Source organism: Gadus macrocephalus, chromosome 19 (assembly GCF_031168955.1).
Source record: "Gadus macrocephalus chromosome 19, ASM3116895v1".
Lineage (NCBI taxonomy): Eukaryota > Metazoa > Chordata > Actinopteri > Gadiformes > Gadidae > Gadus > Gadus macrocephalus.
The window spans coordinates 8461457-8480957 of NC_082400.1; the positions used below are offsets into that span (position 1 = coordinate 8461457).

A 19501-nucleotide genomic window follows, 5' to 3' on the forward strand; every position below is an offset into this window, starting at 1 on the left:
AAGTGTTAAAGTCCTGGTACTTCTGAAGGTGGCCTGTTTAGAATGAGATTCATTTGTCGAGTGTCAGGGTGATGACCTCAACGGACGCGTGTCTTTTGGTCATAGGTCATAATAAAAGAAAAATTAGAATAATAAATACATATTAAGAAAGCAAATCGCTATGCAGCGATCTAGTGTTTTCCTAACAGTAATGTCTTTCCTGGGAACCGATTCAAACCATTTCAGACCTTAAAACCGGCTTCCCCGAAAGACAGAAAAGCATTGTGTAACATTCAACGACTTTCTGTTTTTTCTCATTCATTGCAAACTTTTATTTCCACAGTAGTTCCCTCTTCTTGGATTCATAATTCACACCTCCACCATCATGGCATCAAGACACAGCCTACCATACACATTGCCCATCTGAACCGCTCCCCTGATGCTTTGCTGCTGTGTGCTGTGTCCTGTCTAGGGGCTGCTCAGAGCTGTGTGCCTCTACCCAAGGCCAACCCCTGGGTGCAGGTAGAGGAGATGCCCGTAGGCTGCTGGACCAGCTTCCTGACCTCCGGCAACGAGGAGGTGCACATCCTCAACATCCAGCCCGGCCCAAGTGTACGTATGGACGCATGCGGTGGGGAGGAGTCTAACCCCTTAATGCCACGCTCCACCGACTGAGCTACACAGGATTGCACAACAAACATCCCTATTGCCTCCTTTTTCTTTTGATCACTGTTATTCCTGTTATGTGCGACGCAGGCCTGAACGCAGTCATTACGATAAATGTGTGCTACGCATATTGTGCTGCGTTATTCTAAGGAAATATATGTTTTGGCTACCGGGTCCGTAATAACTAATTCCCCACCATTAGATAGGAAAAACATCCTGGGATAATTCTCCAGTGTATGAAATCCTTTTTAATATAATAGTCCAAACAAGGCTGTAATCTTCTCCCCCCCCCCCCCCGCCCACTCCTCTTGTGAAACGGCCACTTGCGTCAGGGGGTGTGAGTGATTCCACATGACAGAGCTAGCGTGTTAGTGAGCAGCTAGCCGAGTTCAGTGTAAACACCAGGGACTCCCCAGTGTAACGCTTGACCATTAACACGTGTCAGATGTTCAAACCCGAGTGGATGCAGGGTCACGGCGGGGTCGCGCCTCTTTCCCTGAGGTCCCCGATGTGTGAAGTGCAATATTTACTGAGAATGTCAGACGGTATAACGTATAGAAACTACTAACGATCTGAGTCTTACTTTCAACGATGCATGATATGTGTTCTGCTGAAATTTGATGATAACTTTAATAATAAATACAGGTTTTAACAGGTTTTTCTTTCGATGAAGGCCACATATGCTTATGTTCTTATACATTTGTCCTTTGGCATGTTATAATTATGTACTTGAAAGGCTTGAGCAATGCAAAGATAAGATTGCGATCACAAACTGTTGTTTGGGTTATTTCTGCGATAGCGTCTGACAACCGTGAAGTACTGTCAACGCGTGAACAGTTTCTGTGTGCTATATTTAATCTATATATATATCACATTTATCTGCTCCAGCGATAGCAGAAGATATACCGTTGGCTAATGATTGCATCACGTTCAGTTTGAAGCTAATTTCTTGACACACTATGTCGCACGCTGCCTCCCTATTCCTAACGCTTTCGTAATTCGCTGTTGTCTTCCGACGGCACGACTATTCAAATTCAGAGTCTGCAAAGTTTGTCTCCCAACAGGGTGACAAAAAACGGTCTTTGACGTGGCTCAAAACAAAAAGAAGCAGACACTATTCTTACAAGTATATGAAAGGGCATTGTGTTACTTAAAACAGGTGGCCCCCCAAAGAAGTTTCCACATAAAGACCTAACCCCCTAATGTAGTTTGGCTCAAACACTGCACATCTCAGATCAATCCACGTCTCTCTAAACATACTTGGTGTCTTGCTGGCTCCATCCGCTTACGAGCTAAACGCGAAGGCAACAGGCCTTGAGGTCGCCACAGGTTCGATTGCTTTCACTTCCTCGCTTCACATCCTGTCGATCAATGCGTTAAAAAGCAGAACAAGCAAATGTATACAAAAATCATGTAAACATATAGGGAGTTCTCAGACTAGGGGAAAGTATGGCTGCAACTCTGTCCGCTATCGCTTCAGGAATTGTGTGTGCGAAACAATAGACTGTAGACAATACAATATGCTATACTATACCATAGGCTCGGGCCTAGTCGGATATTTACTTCAAACTTATTGCCGGCTGTGTTGGATTCTATTGTGTTGAAACAAAGCATACGCCTACAGGTGAATCAGGACATGTTGTGTGTTTTCTTTGACGTAGTGAAAAGATTGTGCATACTCTTTTGGTTGATTGTCGAATAGAAGAGACAAATTATGATGAAATTATGAATTGTTTTTTCGATTTTGGGGGAAGTAGAGTTGCTTGTGTCCTTGCTCAAAAAATGATGAATACTGTCTGGAGCTAGAATAATTGAGCAGCCCTTCACACAGCCAAGAACCTCAACCTCAATCTGTTGTCCTTAATAGTCTTTAAAAACCCTACTCCTCTCTATCTCCCTCATAATTCAGCTTTTCTTCCTGTCCTGTGTCTTCATTTCTTTAATTCAGACTTGATTTACTCTCCAAAGTTTACAAAGGCTGCCTAGCAACTGGCAGAACTATAATGGGTTTAAATTATTTAATTCTCATCAGTGACTTCTGGTGAACGCTATGACTTGAGCTCTTCCAAGAAAATCATTGACCTGCAGTGTGGGTGAAGGACTCTAGTGCGTCATCCTCCCCCTCTTCAAATAAACCTCTCTTTTCTATGATGTGTCACACATGACCAGGGTATCAATTGCATATTAATCGAAATCCAGATTTTGGTCAGTCTTAAATAAATCTCTTTGTAAGCCTGTTACATTGAATGATCATTTTTGTCCTAATCATGTGGACCTGCCCATGACACACGTCCTTCGGTTCGTGAGGAGGTTAAGACTCATTACTACCAGGGAGAGGGGGATTCTGTGAACCTTCTCCGACCCTATTGTCAAAGGGATGATGAACATTGACACATCACATCCTCTGGGCTCTTGGTTCTCAGTATTTGACCATCAGAACTCCCATTCCGCTGGCTGGGGCCTCCAAAGAAATCGGATTCCCGGCATTAACGGGCATTAATTCCCGGCATTAACTGGAATCTAGCTCTGCCTTCTTGTTACTCTTTTACTCTTTTGACAAGAAGCTTGATGACCACTTATTTCTTCTACCAGTGATCTGGGAATCAGCAGTCCTACTTTGCTACAGCCGAACTTCCGGGAAGAACGGCACAGAGCCTAGACAGTAAAGGAGCGGAGTTACGCTTGTTTCAGAGATATTCTACCGTACAAAACTCATTCGGTGAGCTAACAAGGTGTTGATTCTAAAACTTTTTTAGGGTTAACCAGTGCCGGCCGAGGTTGTGTTTCCAATTACGCACTCAGCGATCCCCGCCTCCAGCGACGTGATTGGTCAAAACAATACGGAGCAAAAGAAAGCAAATCACCCTTCGAGCTCAAACCCATTTAAGCCGGTGTGGGTGTCAGATTGACTCGGCTGCCAGATCGACTCGGGGTCCTAGATGCGCAATAATGACGCACTTCCTGTAAACGCTGTCTTTTAAATGCGCATGCACGTTTCATTCGTTCCCATGTTATTCCCAAGTATTAACGATCTCCTTTTGTTTTCTAATCTATGAATATTAATCTAATGTACAAATTATTGTTGCATATACTTGGGTTATATATAAAAGAAGAATCGGTTAACTCCATTCACTGAACGGGGCGATCCACTTTATTTCCAGCGCTCCCAACACAGAGTCAAAACAGCGACCCACACGCAGACACTTCCGTTCTCCTCCTTCAGAATAAGAGTCCCTAACAGGAACTGGGTTACATATGCATTCATCAGTGCTTTGAGACGTGTTTCCAATATCTTTGTTGTGCGAAAGAACGGGCTGCGTCCAATGAAATCAAACCAAAACGGATTGAGCCTTCTTTTTATGTCCATGATTGAGCCCCGTTTATAAACAATCCTTCCGGGTTTGTCCGTTGGCTTGTGTCGATACGTCAAGTGTCGATACGTCATCTGTAAGCGCAGGACCCCGAGTCGATCTGGCAGCCGAGTCAATCTGACACCCACACCGGTCTGCTGTCAGACTTTACTTTAGATATTAATCAAGTCTGTTTTGTGAGACGGCCCAACCAGTAATGTTCCACAGTGGTTGCTGTGGCAGAGATCCACTGGTATGGAGTAAAAACCAGCCATGATATCTGCTGGTGTAGGACTGACCTGAAGAAACCCTGTGTCTCCTAACAGCTTTACAACATCGCCTGGTGTCTCTCTGTCGCAGCTTCGGGCTTTTCGATTTTCGCTCACCTTTTTCTGTTCTGTCCTTCCACACACACACATTCGGTGGACTTTTTTTTGGGTTGTCCAGCAGCAGGCTCGCGTTCACTGCTGTTGGGTGGGTTACTTTGAGTGGCTCAGAATACATTTATATTATCAGAGGCTTTGGGTGTTGTTTCCATTTGTTTCGGAGTTTGGCAAGAGGGTAAAACTTGCTAGCGTTTTGCTGTAGACGACTTATTTACATCACAGTATAAAAAAACATAAATATTTTATAATTGACTGTCTGGTATTTTTTGTTGTCAAGTCTACGATGTACCATCATTTTTCTAGATCACAGCAAAACAAAAACAAAAAGAGACTACAACTTTTAATCTGTAGTCTTATTGCCACAGAAGCCTCCATTTTTCACTGGCCCACATTGTCTGGTCAGAGAACATTAGTCATGTCTTTATCACTGCTCGTTCGCTACCTTGTCTGTGTTGCTTCCATCTCATTTGGTCCTCTCTATCTTTTTCTCTCTCTATCTCTCCATCTCTGTCTTCGTCTGTGTCTGTCTGTCTCTCTCAGTCTCTGTCTGTCTCTCTCTCTCTCTCTCTCTCTCTCTCGCTTTTTTTCTGTTTGTCTGTCCGTCTCTCTGTGTGTTAATATCTCATTCTCCCTCTTTGTCTCTTTTGCTGAGAAAAACTGTGCCTTCCCATCTTTCAGCCGGTGTTGTGGATGCAGACAAGAGGCCTGTAAGATGTGGGCGATTTGGAAGCAGGGGGCTTAATGTGTTGGGTGGTGATTCCCAGCGAGACGGTGCGACACAGCAGCCGAGGTCTGTCTGCCTAAATCCCTCCGCGCCGCCCAAAACTAATGAAGGCACGACAAGAAACACCAGCAGGGAATCGTCTTTTCAAAGTCCCCTCTCCGATAAGAAAGCGACTGTAGTATATAGCACGATTCCCTGAAGCTGCGGTGGCGTACACGAGAACAGTCTTGTGTTTCACCCTCACTCTGATGTTTTGCATTTTGGATTTCCCCTTTTTTTCCATCCAACCGATATATTTGAAACATACAATTCCACGTTACAGAGTCCAATGCGATGGCATGGTTACATTTGAAAGTCCGCCATTTCATCATATTTCTTTAGTTCCTCTTTTTTTTCATGTTTTCTTTTGTTTCAGGGTAACGTGGAATAAAAAAAAACTTTTCTGATCACGTCATAACATCAGTTGTTTCAGATACCATGACTATGACAGACAAATTTACTTTTGCTCTTGAATGACAGTCTATAGGATGCTAAATCGTATTTTATCACAACACTTATACCATTAAATTGATAAAAAGCGATTGAAACTCAATGCAAGGTCCATGGTAATAATACAAATGCTAATTTAGTATCAATGTAAGTATTATCAATAATACTTCGAAATCATTGCATTTGTGCATGATAATAACATTAATACCAACTCATTGCTTTTGTATAGCCTTTTTCATGGCACACAAACAGCTGTATCCAGACTGTGTGTCGGGGGATGTCCCACCTCACCGACACCAGGAACACACAGGAACAGGCACCTTCCAGAGTGCTATAAGTGGGAGAAAAACTCAAACAATGACAGCTTTCTTCTGCAAAATCAGCTTTCTTTGGGAGCCAGATTAAGGAAAACGATTACCAGTTGTTTTTTTTGTGTTGAACCGGGGAAGTGTGCGAGAGGATGCGCGTGGGGTATTGCTGAATATTCACAAAAAGCCGTTTGGTTTTGTGAAACATGGCGTCCTAATTAAATGGAAATTCCAGCCAGCTACCCTATCCTGCTGTCTTCGGGGACAGTCAGTGGATGTTTTTTCCTCGTGTAAAAAAAAACCTGAAGGAGCGAAGGGGTCATAACATTTAGTATCACAACGTTCTTATCTGTTCCTGAGGCGGAACGAAGAAATGTCAGCCTTTGGAGGAGTTTTTTTTTTTTTCGTAAACACATTAATAGAAGGGAATGTCTTTATCTCTTGCCAGAGCTGTCCGGCTGGATGGGAAGCATTTTTCTTGCAGACGCTCCCCAATCTGGCTTTCTCTGTCTCCACCCCCCCCCCCCATCTCCTCCACCCCTAGCCTTCTTCCTCTTTTCATTACCATCTCCCAACATCCCATTGTGGCGCTCGCTGATTTAGGGCCTAGCAGTGACAGTTTAGTCTCACCTGCGTTGCACTTTGCACTGATTAAAAAAAAAAAGAACAAAAAGCCCAAACCCTGAATCCATTCCTCATGCTATCACCGAAACAAAAGCAGGAATGTGCCGCCAAAGCACCGCTCTTCCGCCCCTTATTCCATAATCCATCCCCACAGGTCACAAATATGACCATAATTCACATTTAAAATGTGCTCCTAGAAGGGTAACGGCCCACAGAAGAAAATATCTCCCTCTCCTCCTCTCTTTTTTCTTCTGTGGCAGGAGAGAGAGAGAGAGAGAGAGAGAGAGAGAGAGAGAGAGAGAGAGAGAGAGAGAGAGAGAGAGAGAGAGAGAGAGAGAGAGAGAGAGAGAGAGAGAGAGAGAGAGAGAGAGAGAGAGAGAGAGAGAGAGAGAGAGAGACACACACACAGAGACAGAGACACACACACAGAGACAGAGACACACACACAGAGACAGAGACACACACACAGAGACAGAGACACACACACAGAGACAGAGACACACACACAGAGACAGAGACACACACACAGAGACAGAGACACACACACAGAGACAGAGAGACACACACAGAGACACAGAGAGACACACACAGAGACACAGAGAGACACACACAGAGACACACAAAGAGAGACAGAGAGACACACACAGAGACACACAAAGAGAGACAGAGAGACACACACACAGACAGAGACACACACACAGAGACACAAAGAGAGACAGAGACACGCACACAGAGACAAAGACAGACACAGAGAGGGGGGGTTTCAGAGGTAATTGGATGGGCAGCGAAAATAAGAAAAATGGTCGTCCGTCGCTTACAAGGAAACCGAGTAAGAAAAAAAAGAACTGGGGGAGGAGTAGTTCTTCCACAGCCCATTGATGTGACACCTTGGCACGGCCGGTCCCCTAGGGGGCGAGGGGAGCCTTGCACAGGGCCCGAGACCGGACCCTCGGTGCCGGCCCGGGGTGAGACGCGAGACACAAAAAGAATAAGTGGAAGCAGCGTCAGCAGAGGCTGTGCTGCAGTGGAGAAGAGAAGAAGGGGGAAAGGAGTGCTTTGAGGAAAAGAGAAAGGGAAAGAGGTCTGAGGAGGGAAAACGATTGCTTTTGTACTTTGCTTGGTTCAAAGGTCGGAGGTCATGTGATCATGGGGGCACGGGGTAAAATGTGTGGGGGGTTTATTAAAGTTATGGTGACCGAGCTTGTTGTAGGAGAATGAGGCCAGAGAGGTGGACATCATCTTCTTATCCTAATATACAACTCCACATTCTCTTCTTCATTGTTTTGAATATTTTATGGGGTTAAAATGATTTTGTATCGTCAATGTATCATACATTTTATTTACCCTTTTTGCTACTTTTCCACACTGCATAATGCTACAACACAATATAATATTCACGTGAGAAAAAGGCGCATTGTTTGAACATAAGCTAACAAAAAACGAGAAAATACAATTCCTTCTTTCTTTGTGTCATTACTCCGTGAAGCCGTGGCAGCTTTCATGCCGACAGTATTCCTCGTTTGAAGGTAAAGCATGTCAAATTCATTATGAATGCGACTCTTCCGGGCTTTATTTTTACCCACACCAGCCACAACGCTGTTCTTTTCCTTTCAATTAGGGTTATATCCGGCGCTGCCATGCTGCAGAAATATCCCCCTGTTCACTTGTTTGCACCACTCCTCCGCTTCCATGTCTCATTATCAATTCCTACCCAGTAATGGCTGTGTCTGTAGTCCTATTGTGAATCGGCTTTCCTCTGCCCGTACAAGACGGCAGGGGGATAAAAGTAAGAAAAGTCCAAATCAAAAAACAACACACTAACCATAAACAGTGAAATGGAGATCCATGCCTGGTTAGACACTACAGCCCTCGCCTCTCTCTCTCTCTCTCTCTCTCTCTCTCTCTCTCTCTCTCTCTCTCGCAACTCCTAACCACACGCACGCACACACACTTTTTTTGGAGCTTAATACCCTGCGCACTCGCCCCGCTCACATCGGGATGTTTCCCGTCTTGCGGAGGGAGCAGACGCAGCGACATAACAGGATTGCATTTAAATTTCGACTTCCTGCCAAACAAGGGGCTCCCACAAAGTCCACCTCGTTGGGCTAATTAGTGAGATGGTGCAATGGTTTAATGTTGGCAGGCAAGACGATATATCCAGAAGGGCTAAACCAACACAATAGCAAATGCAAACTAATTGAGGTGGATGTGGCTGAATTAGGAAAAACGACCTGATACGTTTTTTCGACTTGACGCCTGCGCATGCGAACCCGTGTGTCAAAAAGCAACAGCTATCGCATCCCGCCATCATTTCGGTGGGATGGGATAGCATCAGCCGCCGTTTTTCCCTTCACCTTCCTTCCCTCGCTCTCTTCTCGTTCATTCCTTTCGGTGACCTTCTTCCACGCGACGCACACTCTGTAGACGCGCCGCTATACGGATCTGTCGCACATCACGCCGCGGCAAACATCCTCCCAGTTCACATCCTCTTCATTATCAGATGTATTCACCCTCTTCTACGTCCTTCTCTTTCTGTCCCGCCCGTGACATTTCGAAAGGCTCTCCCGTCAGCTTGTTTTTATTTTTTATTTTCGTCTTCCTCTTCCGTCTCGGTTTGTTGTGGTGTTTGTCCATGTTATGAGGTCTACTCTGGCCTCGTCTCGCTCCGCGGGGGACCGGCAATTACCGCTCCATGATCTGGCATTAGCTCATCATAATCCTTTTAGATCATATGCGGCTCCCAGCAGGTAGCAACAAGATGAATTTAATAACGGGGATTTGACGTTTGCCAAAGCGAAAAACACGAGTCCACTTCCATGGAAGGAAGCTGTTAGGGGTTTATGGGATAATATTTTGGTAGTGTTTGGCAGGAAAACCAACACAAGGATGTAAGAGGAATCAAATATTTGAGCAAAGCAAAGCTATCACGTGAAGGATGAATTGTAAATCCATTCATTGCTAATTCATTGTTCATCGTTTTGCCAAGTCAATTTCATAGCTCAGACCATGTAGCTAACATTTTCAACTCAGACCTATCCTCTCCCAAATGTCGTACAGCCGTAGAGTGTTCTTTTGCGGTGGCTAGAGCGTTGACAACTGGCCCGTTGTGCGATTGGACACGCCACTGAATCTATACGGGGAGGGGGGGTCCAGGTGTTTACCCAGCAGTGTACAGAAAGCACAACACAGATCTGGAACGGATTTGAATAACTCTCTCTCTCTCTCTTTCTCTCTCTGTCTCTCTGTCTCTCTCTCTCTTGCTCTCTCTTTCTCTGCCAAATCACACAGCAGGAGGGGGTACATCGAGACAGCCTGGTAGCACAGATATTGTTTTTATTATGATTATACAGTTGGATTCATTTAAAAAAGGGAAGAACAAAAATAAATAAATAATGATAAAATAAATACAACAAAAGTTTTTTCGGCTGTTAAATAATTAAAAAAAATGCCATTTAAAACTACCGCGTTCGTGATTTGTTTTCGGTTTCTGTAATAAAAGTGTGCTGCAGCCAATCCGTTTCTGTTGAGTCACGACATGAAGGATTGGCCACTGTAGTGTGCATTTCTCCACGCTGATGGCGAAACAATGACTCTTATGACTTCTTAGTTTTCTTCTTAAAAAAAGGGTTCAGGGTAGTGCGTGTCAGCGTTCTGGTCCCTTATCCCAAGGGGCTGGCAGGATAGATGAATGGACGTATGGATGGATGATAGTTACATGGATGGATGGACTATAGTTAGATGGATTGATGGATGATAGGTGTATGGATGGATGGATTGTGGGTCGATGGAGAGATGCATGGATAGACGGTTTGATGGATGGATAGATGGATGGATGGGTGGACGGACGGATGTGGAGCTAGGGTGATGGAAGGTTGAATGTAAGGATGATAACGGATGACAGACACCTACCAACGGGTGGACGGATGCTTCCTGCAGCACCGCAACCGCTTTGCCCTCACCGACCCCTCCCTCTCGTATCAACAAACCCTCCGCAGTCTGACCCTGGGCCCCCGTGACTTCGACCGGCCGCCGATCAAGGCTCTCGTCATACACACAGACCCTCAAATCATTCCGTTTCTCCAGGCGCTCCCTGCTGCACGACGCGTGCACCTGAGACGGTCACCCATTCCCGCCCTGACGACTCCTACCCTCTCGCAGGCAGGCCCTGTGCTCCTCGTCAGCGGCTCAATAAAAGCTGAAGGAAGGGATAGAGAAGGGTCTGTTCAGCGTTTGTTTGCATGGGAGCTTTATCAGCCCCGCTACAGAGATACCATTACCGGCCGAGCCACGACCATTCCAGTCCCTTCCGCAGATCGCTCTCTCTGCTGGAGCCTGCAGTGTTAGATTAAATTCTTGCCTCTGCGGTGCGATGAATTTCAGACAGCCTCCCTCTGGATAGCGAGGTGTCATGGCGGTGCAGGAGATGAGGATTCGGGGTTGTAGATCTGTGCTTCCAATTTGCTTTGTCTTCTTTTTACGGAAGCTCATTTGGAGACGGGTTGTAGGAAATGTCTAGTCGACAAGGTGAAGCGGTTGTGTCTGCTGATTCTTTTTTTGTTTATTGTATTCGGTTTATTTTAACGCATAATTGTCCAACCCTGAACAACCGAAACATGCTTGTGTGCGTGCGTGCGTGCGTGCGATTGTGTGACCACCTACCCCAGACATCCTACATCTGTGCATGTATTTAACACATTGTACGACCGGACTCCCCTGTTGAGCTGCTTTATAACTTAATCGTCATCTCATACATGTCCGATGATGTCATCCAAGCACCCCTGGTGATGTACTGTCCAGATATGATAATGTGGGTCACTGGGTTTCAAGGAGAGCATGTTTCCAAGTGCATGATCGGCAGTGAAGGACACATTGGATATAGAAGATGTATTGAGAACATGTCTTGCATTGTTACTCCTAACATGTACTCTATGACACTGAATGACCTAACCTTTTGTTTCTGATTCCGATCCTTTTCACAGAGGTGTCAACGTAGTACACACAGTTTTCGCTCATAATACTTATTAAAGGTCTGCTACTATTTTGTACCAGCGAACATTGTCCAGGGTCAATGACAAATGTACTTATGGCAAGTGGCTTTGGGTAAAAGCATCTGCTAAACGCACTAATGTAAAGGTAGCTGAGCCTACCCTGTAGTACCCTTGAACATGAAAAGGCCATGACCCATCGTTAGTGTTATGAGAGACCCCTGTATTTGTCCTACGATGACCTCTCTGTGGTAATGGGTCAACAGCTACTCTAGAGCCACTCTTAAGGAACTCTGCCGTGACACTTGCCGTGATTTGACTGTTCAGCCCGTAGTTCATTACGGATCGAACAATCCACTAAATGACAACATATTCTAAATCCAAGCTCAATCTCTCTGTCTTCCAGGGTATGTTCAGTCTGAACATGACCATGGCCGGGCCCATGAAGGTCATCCTCACCTCGAGCTCCCCTGCTGCGAGCCACGTGCTCTTGGAACTGAACAAAGACGTCAACGTCTACGTGAGTACATTAATGCCCTTACTTTCAATTGGACCCCCTTCACAGAGCTGTTCCAGCAGGGTAAACACACAGGTGTATGGCCCCCCACTACCCTGACATTCACATTGGGTAGGCGTCCTACTCAATGCTCCTTACAGGTGCCAGGGCGTGGGTAGCAGACTAAACCAGTCTACTTCACTGCGGCATAGCCGTCCAGCCGACTATCTATATGTCTTCTACCCTTGCCTCGGTGCAGACCCATAATCAGGGCAGACCCACATCTGGGTTGGCCTTCCAGTAGCGTCTTCCACAGGGGTTCCATAACAATAGCACCAGCAGTAGCAGTCACACAGTAGCACATCTAGCGAATCAATATTTGTATCGATTCGGGGGTTGGACTTCAGAGTATTTTTGTTTGAATACTCCCACCCCCCAGATGTACGAAGCTAGTGCCAGATGCTTGGTGCGGAATCAAAGTAGCACAGATGTGTGTTCCTCAGGGCCAGTTTAGAGAAACAATTAACCTTGTTTGTTTTCGCTGACTCTCCCCCAGGGCTTCTCTCTGTGTGTGCGACAGTTTACATTTGAGCACTGCACTCTATAAAATAGATAACAGAGTGGGAGTGCTTGGGTAGCCAGATAGAAAAAAGAAAAAAGAAAAACGACCAACTGCATTGTCTGTAAAAAAGAAAAAGAAAAAGCTGTTCCAATGAGAATCCAATGAGGTTTAGTTTTCACTTTGTTCAAGGGCTTCTGTCAGTGTCAGGTTGAGTCTGTCTGTAATAAATTGGAAATTTCTGCATTTTCTTGGACTTTCTTGGACTCTCACTGTTGGATTCCCTAAAACAACATTGAAGAAGTGATGTCGTATTTAACTGTTTAGGATTGTTGCTGTGCCTCGCATAATTGCAGGACAGACTGGGAGTAAATTAAAATCAATCTGAGGCAAATGGGTTTCAGGAAATATGAATCTATTCAATTGACAGCGCCAGCAGATGTGGACAAAAGGAAGCAAGAAAGCCATAGTGATTCTAAGGAACAGTCAAAATATAAAACCATCTAAAAAACTTTTTGTCTCAATTGACCATCTTTCAGTTTGTCACGTCATTAACAAGAGAACCGGTGCGCCTACAAAAAAGATGATGCGCTTCCAGTAAAAGAGTAGAGATCCTACACCGTGTGTTACATCCTGCTGAGGTCTGCAGTACATTCCCCCGGCCCACGGGATGTTCTCGGTGGGATCACGCGGGGGAGTGATTGTGTGTGTGTTGTCTTTAACCTGAAACAACAGCATCTGCTCTGTGTCTGTCTGAGGAAGGACGTCACTGGGGGGTTTGACGGCTCATCTGGGGCACTGCATTGAGGGAAAGATAGTGGGGACAGAGTGTGTTTGGAAATAGTGTGTATGGGACATGTTAGGGACAGAGAGTGTTGGGGACATAATGTGTGGGGGACAGAGTGTGTTGGACAGAGTGTGTTGGACAGAGTGTGTTGGGGACGGAGTGTGTCGGGGACAGAGTGTGTCGGGGACATGTTAGGGACAGAGTGTGTTGGACGGAGTGTGTTGGGGACACAGTGTATTGGGGAAAGAGTGGGGACAGAGTGTGTCGTTTTGGGGACATATTGGGGACAGAGTGTGTTGGGGACATAATGTGTTGGGGACAGAGTGTGTTGGGGACATTATGTGTTGGGGACAGAGTGTGTCGTTTTGGGGACACATTGGGGACAGACTGTGTTGGGGACATAATGTGAACCAAGGGTGTTGGTAGCATAATAGGGCCAGTGTTTTGGGGACATAGTACTTCAGGGACATAGTGTGAACCTGTATACCAGTACAGGATGACCAGGTGGTGATACCTGGAAGCACGCTGGGGACTAAGGGACCCAATCCAAACAGGACATGGCTCAGCAAGTTCCCGGAGCCGACTAGAGCTTTCTGTTTTGTTTTTCCAAACGTTTTTCTGTAGCGCACTGTGCATTTGTATCCTGTATTCCACCTCGCCCCTCTGAGCGTCTGGTGATCGACCTAAGACCTTGATGAATTTTTTGAATCATCATATTTTTTTTTAGGCCCATTCAGCCACTGGAGAGGATATTAAAATGTTTCTGACTTTAGGCAGCGTAGACCTTGAGTTACGATTAAATCATCACTCAAATTCATAATTTGATAGTAAAGCTTTGCAGAGGGAACCGATTCTCTGTAAAAAAAAAGCTTCATCAAGTCAATGTTGGAGAAGGGGTGAGCGAGACAGATCAATACCACATGGAAACATTTGTACCATCTGCTTTATATTTGTAAGACATACCACTGCGTTGTACTTTAGAGTATTCCTACCTAAATGAATCTACTACCCAGAGAAATGTTCATTTCTGTGATTGCATCACGCTTGATGATGTGCACATTTGCTTTAATCAACATATTAGAAGGATTACTTTGAATTGTGTCTCGGGACAACTTTCTCTGGAATCTTATTTTGACTTTATTATCTCCAGTTTCCCAAATGTGTTGTCCCCAAAAGAGCTGGTTCACATCAGTGGCAGTTAATCTTTTCCCCTTTCGTTTTGTTTTAATCCAACTGTTCAATCAGACGACTTCAACTGCCCTCAAACAAGCATATGTGCACACGCACACACACACACACACACACACACACACACACACACACACACACACACACACACACACACACACACACACACACACACACACACACACACACACACACACACACACACACACACACACACACACACACACACACCATACACACTCACACCCAGGAAACTGCTTTCTGGAATGTTCTTTTTCCAGACTTTTGAATTATATAGAATATTGCTGATGTACCAAACTAACAGCTGTAGAGTGATTATGCTATTATGTAAAGGGAACACACTCATATCCCCGTTTTATCCACACAGTACATAAAGTAATGAAGTTGTGTAACTATTTTTGTATATTTGCCCAGACACCAAAAAACTCAGACTTAACCCCTATCCCTCTATGTACATCAAAAGCATAACAGGAACATTCTACAATAAGGGTACATAAATCTGGTTGTGGTTAGGGTTAGCCCTAGCCCTAACTCTATTAAATAATGTATAAATAAATATCCTACTTGAATACCATTACCTAAGTTACCATGAACAATGCCAGTAAACAGGAACACCATTAGTAAATGATTTTTTAGGCCGCTAGTTAACCAGTTAAATAACTGGTAGTAAATATTTATGACTGAATTAATTAATTAACCAGTTGATTAATGTCAGTTAACTAATGGGTCAAATATTACCCTTATCCAATACTGTTTCCAGAAAAACAAAATCATCCATTATACAAGTATTATTATTATTCCATAAGGTATAATATTTCCATCGACCTCCATGCGGCTAGCAGCACTAGTGGACGGTATATTTTGACCCCATATAGGGGCCAGATTCCAGCCAACTGTAATGACGCACGCCGTTTAAAAAAAGGGCCGGTTTCCTGGCCCAAGACAGGAAGTGGAGGAAGGACTATGCCTCCAGTAGGGGTGGGGGGTGTCGTGGGGTGGGGGGGGGGGGGGGCTCCAACTGAAATCGCCAGGACACTTAACCATAATAAACATTCCTTTTCAAATGGACCCTGCTTTGAGAATAGCAGTGGTAAGAGGTGTGTGTGTTTTTGTACAGTGTGTGTGTGTGTGTGTGTGTGTGTGTGTGTGTGTGTGTGTGTGTGTGTGTGTGTGTGTGTGTGTGTGTGTGTGTGTGTGTGTGTGTGGTAGTAGAAGGTGGCAGTAAATGGGTAAACAGGAGGAAAAGTCCTACGAATAAAGAGCTGACTCACTCATTACTCCAGGGAGAAAAAAGGTGTGACCAATAAATATGAATATTGTGTTGCTTCTTAAAGCTGGTGTCTGTGAAATGTGAGAGTTGTAGAGAGCAGAAGAAGAGAGCAAGGTTTAGACAACAAACCACCCGCCCTCTCCGGGCTCTCCCTATGCCTCTCCACCATACCTCCACCATACCTCTCCACCAAGTGTTTAATTCACAAACATTTGGTGGAACTCTGGTAACAGTGTGCTTGCATGTTATTGACAGGCAAGATAATCCCCTGAACCTTCCAACCGGAAGAGAGATGCCTCGATTGGTCAGGACTGAGCCAGGAGCGTTCCAAAATCTAAGTCGAACAGGAATCAAGGGGAAGACAGGAGTGTTAATATTGTATAGCTCACCTACGGCCGGATGATCATTCTTGTAGTTGATCGTCGGATAACCACTGTGATTTATACGGTCCTGTGTCTTGTTTTTCTTTCAGGTTGGCAACAAGTCCAACATTAATTTGATGATGCATGAGGACCAAACCCATAAGATGGACCTGCCGACAGATCTGGGGCAGCTGGTCAACTGGGCCACACAATACTTTGGGGGCGTGACCTCGCTGACCGCCATCCGAAACCCGGGGAACATCGCCTACACTGGGAGAGCAGGTTAGTCCCGCCGATATATAATGAGGAAGTGACCGTTGTTTGTGCGGGGGGGGGGGACAAAAAACAGTGCTTTTTGTTTTTGAACTCTTGTTCCCTCTTCCCTCCTGTTGGTTAGTGTTCATAGGGTCTCTTGGATTTTTCCAAGATTTTGTTTGCTGCATGTATATTGTCTCCATCCATTTTAACTACTATTTTAACTACTATGTGATGTTTCCGTTCTTTTTCTGTACGGAAACCTTGAGTCTCCTGAAAGGAGGCATACAAATGCAATGTATTTTTATAATCATTAATAATAAAATACAATTAACCTTATGATTATTATGATTATTACTATTATTCTATTCTAACGGCATAGTAGGTGCCGTCACACCAAACAGCAACCATGCACGAAAGAAAGGGTCAATCGCTCCATCAGTGACTTGGTAGAAAGAAAAAACCCCGCCACAATTTAAAAAATGGCCATTTTCCTCCACAGGCACCGGGCTGGGCTCCAGAGACTGCGTCCTGAAGCACGAAGACCCGTCGCTGAAGCCCTTCACGGAGCAGCAGCCCTCCGTGGAGCTGCAGCCGAAGCCGCAGTCCGCCCTGGTGTCCTGCTTCGTGGACGCCCCCGGCGACAGGGAGATCCACATCATCAACATCCCGGACAGCGCCAGTCCCCGGTACGTGTTCTGACACCGACGCCGACATGATTAGTGGAGGGAAGTTAATGGACGGAGACCGGGCCCGTGACGTAAAGATTAACGGGCCGAAGCCCAAGTTGGTCATTAATTTGTAATTTTGCTGGTGCGCTTTTTGTGAAAGGGTGAGGTGCCGTGTTATTAATGGCACGTATTCGAATGCCCTGTGAATGACTTTAGATGATGAAAGAAATCCAAAGGAATAAATCGCCAATATGATAGATGACGTTTGATCGGGACGATCGCTGCAGCCCTTCCCTCAGACGCACCGTTAACGTACTGGTGTTTGTGTTTCAGCAACGTGTCGGTTCGCGTGGACACAGAGAAGGCCATTAGTCTGTTCCTGAGAGGCCCCCAAGGGACATTATGGAGCTTCGGCAAACTCACACCGTTCAAGTTTGGAGTAAGCCGAGTCATGTTCATTTTGTACAGCAGATGAAAAAAATAATAATTTCAGAAACACTCCTTGACAGCAAAAAATCTGATTTAATGGAGCGTGATCATGGGGAGTCACACTGGGCGCATTAACCAAGCGTCTTCAAAGAGACAACGGGTGTGCGTGATTCTTGTACGGGAGCTTTCAGAGGGTGGGCTGTAACAACACAGAGAACAAAGGTGAGGGGAGTGACCTTTGTGGAGAGTTAAGGACTGGCCTGGGCTGGAGAGGCCATGGTCATTTGAAATACACTATGGGGGGAAGTGGACGCGTCTGCAACGATGCAAGACAGCTTAAGGCATCTAAACAATCCGGAAGCCAGGAGAAAGGCAGGGCCTCCTAATCAGACTCCAAATGGCTTTTAATCCGACAAGGTCATGTCATCTGTATGCCATTTGATTTGGATCCATTCCCCCACCACTATAGCCCTTGAGTAACTGTAGTCTAGTAACTGTCTCAGAGAGCCTCACAGGCCCACATCCCCAAAAAGTTGGGGGTTCAGGAAGACTTCCGGAGTAGGAACCACAATCTTTACTACATGCTCTAAAAAAAAAATCTGGACCAATCGGCTCACAATGTCGGATTTCGAACGGGAACAGATGAAGCGATGATGAATGTATTAAAGTGTGTTCATTCCCACTGTGAGCGCCTGGGTCTCGAGAGAGCTTTATGAGTGAGAGCTCGGTAGCGATGCCAAGTTACACAAGTTGAACGTTTGAGGTTTTATTGAATTGGATGAGGAAACAGAGGCAGAAGGAAGAGGAAAGTCAGTCCCGACAGTATTCACTTAATTCTTTATTTTTTGGATTCATCAAAAAGTTCGAGCCCAATTTCAAATTGTCGTATACTATTTGCTACATTATATATTATGCAGTATATTATATTACGCGTTATATCCATATCAATATCTTGCATTTTAATCGTATCTAGATATTAATAGTTGACAATGGCAGCTTTGCTTTTTCAGTCGCAAAAACAGTGTGTTTTTCTCTTTGCTTGCGTATCATTTGGTACGAGTATGATAAGAGGGGGATCATTTGGTACTAATATATATATACTAATATAGGTAATATAGGATTGTATGCCATCCTATATTACTCTTCTACTACTCTTTGAGCAACATAAGAACAATCTGTTGGATCATGTTCTGATTGGTTCGTTGTTGTCTTGCCTTCACCATCACAGTCCACCAACGAAATCTGGCTGACTGGCAACTTCAACCACAAACTGAACAAGTCAGTCACGTTGACCAATGACAGTGCCCCGGCTGTGCAGCAGAAGGCCCTCGACTATTTCAGGGCTACATCGTTCACCAGCTACTCCGAAATCCAGGGCGAGGGATCTATGATCCCGTTACTGCTGATACTGAAAGACTATTCGCCAGGTAAGGAGATGAGTGCACCTGGTCAACTGTGTTTAACATTTGACGTTTCCGTTAAGTATTCTAAATGTATTAGCGTTCAAATCGGACAAGTTCACAGGTCGGGTTTATTGCATTTGCTTGGCTATCTTATCAAATATGCAATATAAGCAGATATATTATAAAAGCGGTTTAAACATTGGGTTTAAATATGTCAAAGCGCGACAAAAGGTCATTCCCATTATTATTCCCCCTGGGCACTGCAGCGACCACAGCCACAATAACAACAGGAACCGTCGTCTGTCTCATCGCATTTGTTGAAAATTTTTCACGAGTATTTGAACATTTGAACAGCGTGCCTTTTATGTCCCCGGTCGCAGCCAGTCGAGATCCGGTCGTTCCCGCCTTCACCACCAGCCCGCCCCACATGCCCCTGCTGATGCAGCTGTACACCGCCCCGGACTACCGCTTGCCCCTCGAGCCAAACACCAAGGTGCAGAGCGACAAGAGGATCTACGCAGAGGTGAGGAGAACCCCACCCCCCCCACA

General features: G+C 45.1%; 1 protein-coding gene and 1 long non-coding RNA gene across 6 annotated transcripts in view; both read left to right on the plus strand.

The window, feature by feature from the left end:
• Positions 1-19501, plus strand: part of LOC132447467 (uncharacterized) — a 453739-nt gene that overhangs the window by 271259 nt on the left and 162979 nt on the right. The window lies entirely within an intron of this gene.
• The window catches only part of eng (endoglin), a 42864-nt gene that overhangs the window by 14295 nt on the left and 9068 nt on the right, over positions 1-19501 (plus strand). For all 5 annotated transcript variants that reach the window (XR_009523160.1, XM_060038458.1, XM_060038457.1 and 2 more), the window contains 7 exons: positions 452-591; positions 11918-12031; positions 16305-16476; positions 16952-17138; positions 17454-17559; positions 18778-18976; positions 19333-19475. Coding sequence is in view for 4 of the 5 variants with exons in the window: in XM_060038458.1 (XP_059894441.1) it covers positions 452-591; positions 11918-12031; positions 16305-16476; positions 16952-17138; positions 17454-17559; positions 18778-18976; positions 19333-19475 (1061 nt within the window). In the remaining variant the exon portion in view is untranslated. The remainder of the gene's footprint in view (positions 1-451; positions 592-11917; positions 12032-16304; positions 16477-16951; positions 17139-17453; positions 17560-18777; positions 18977-19332; positions 19476-19501) is intronic.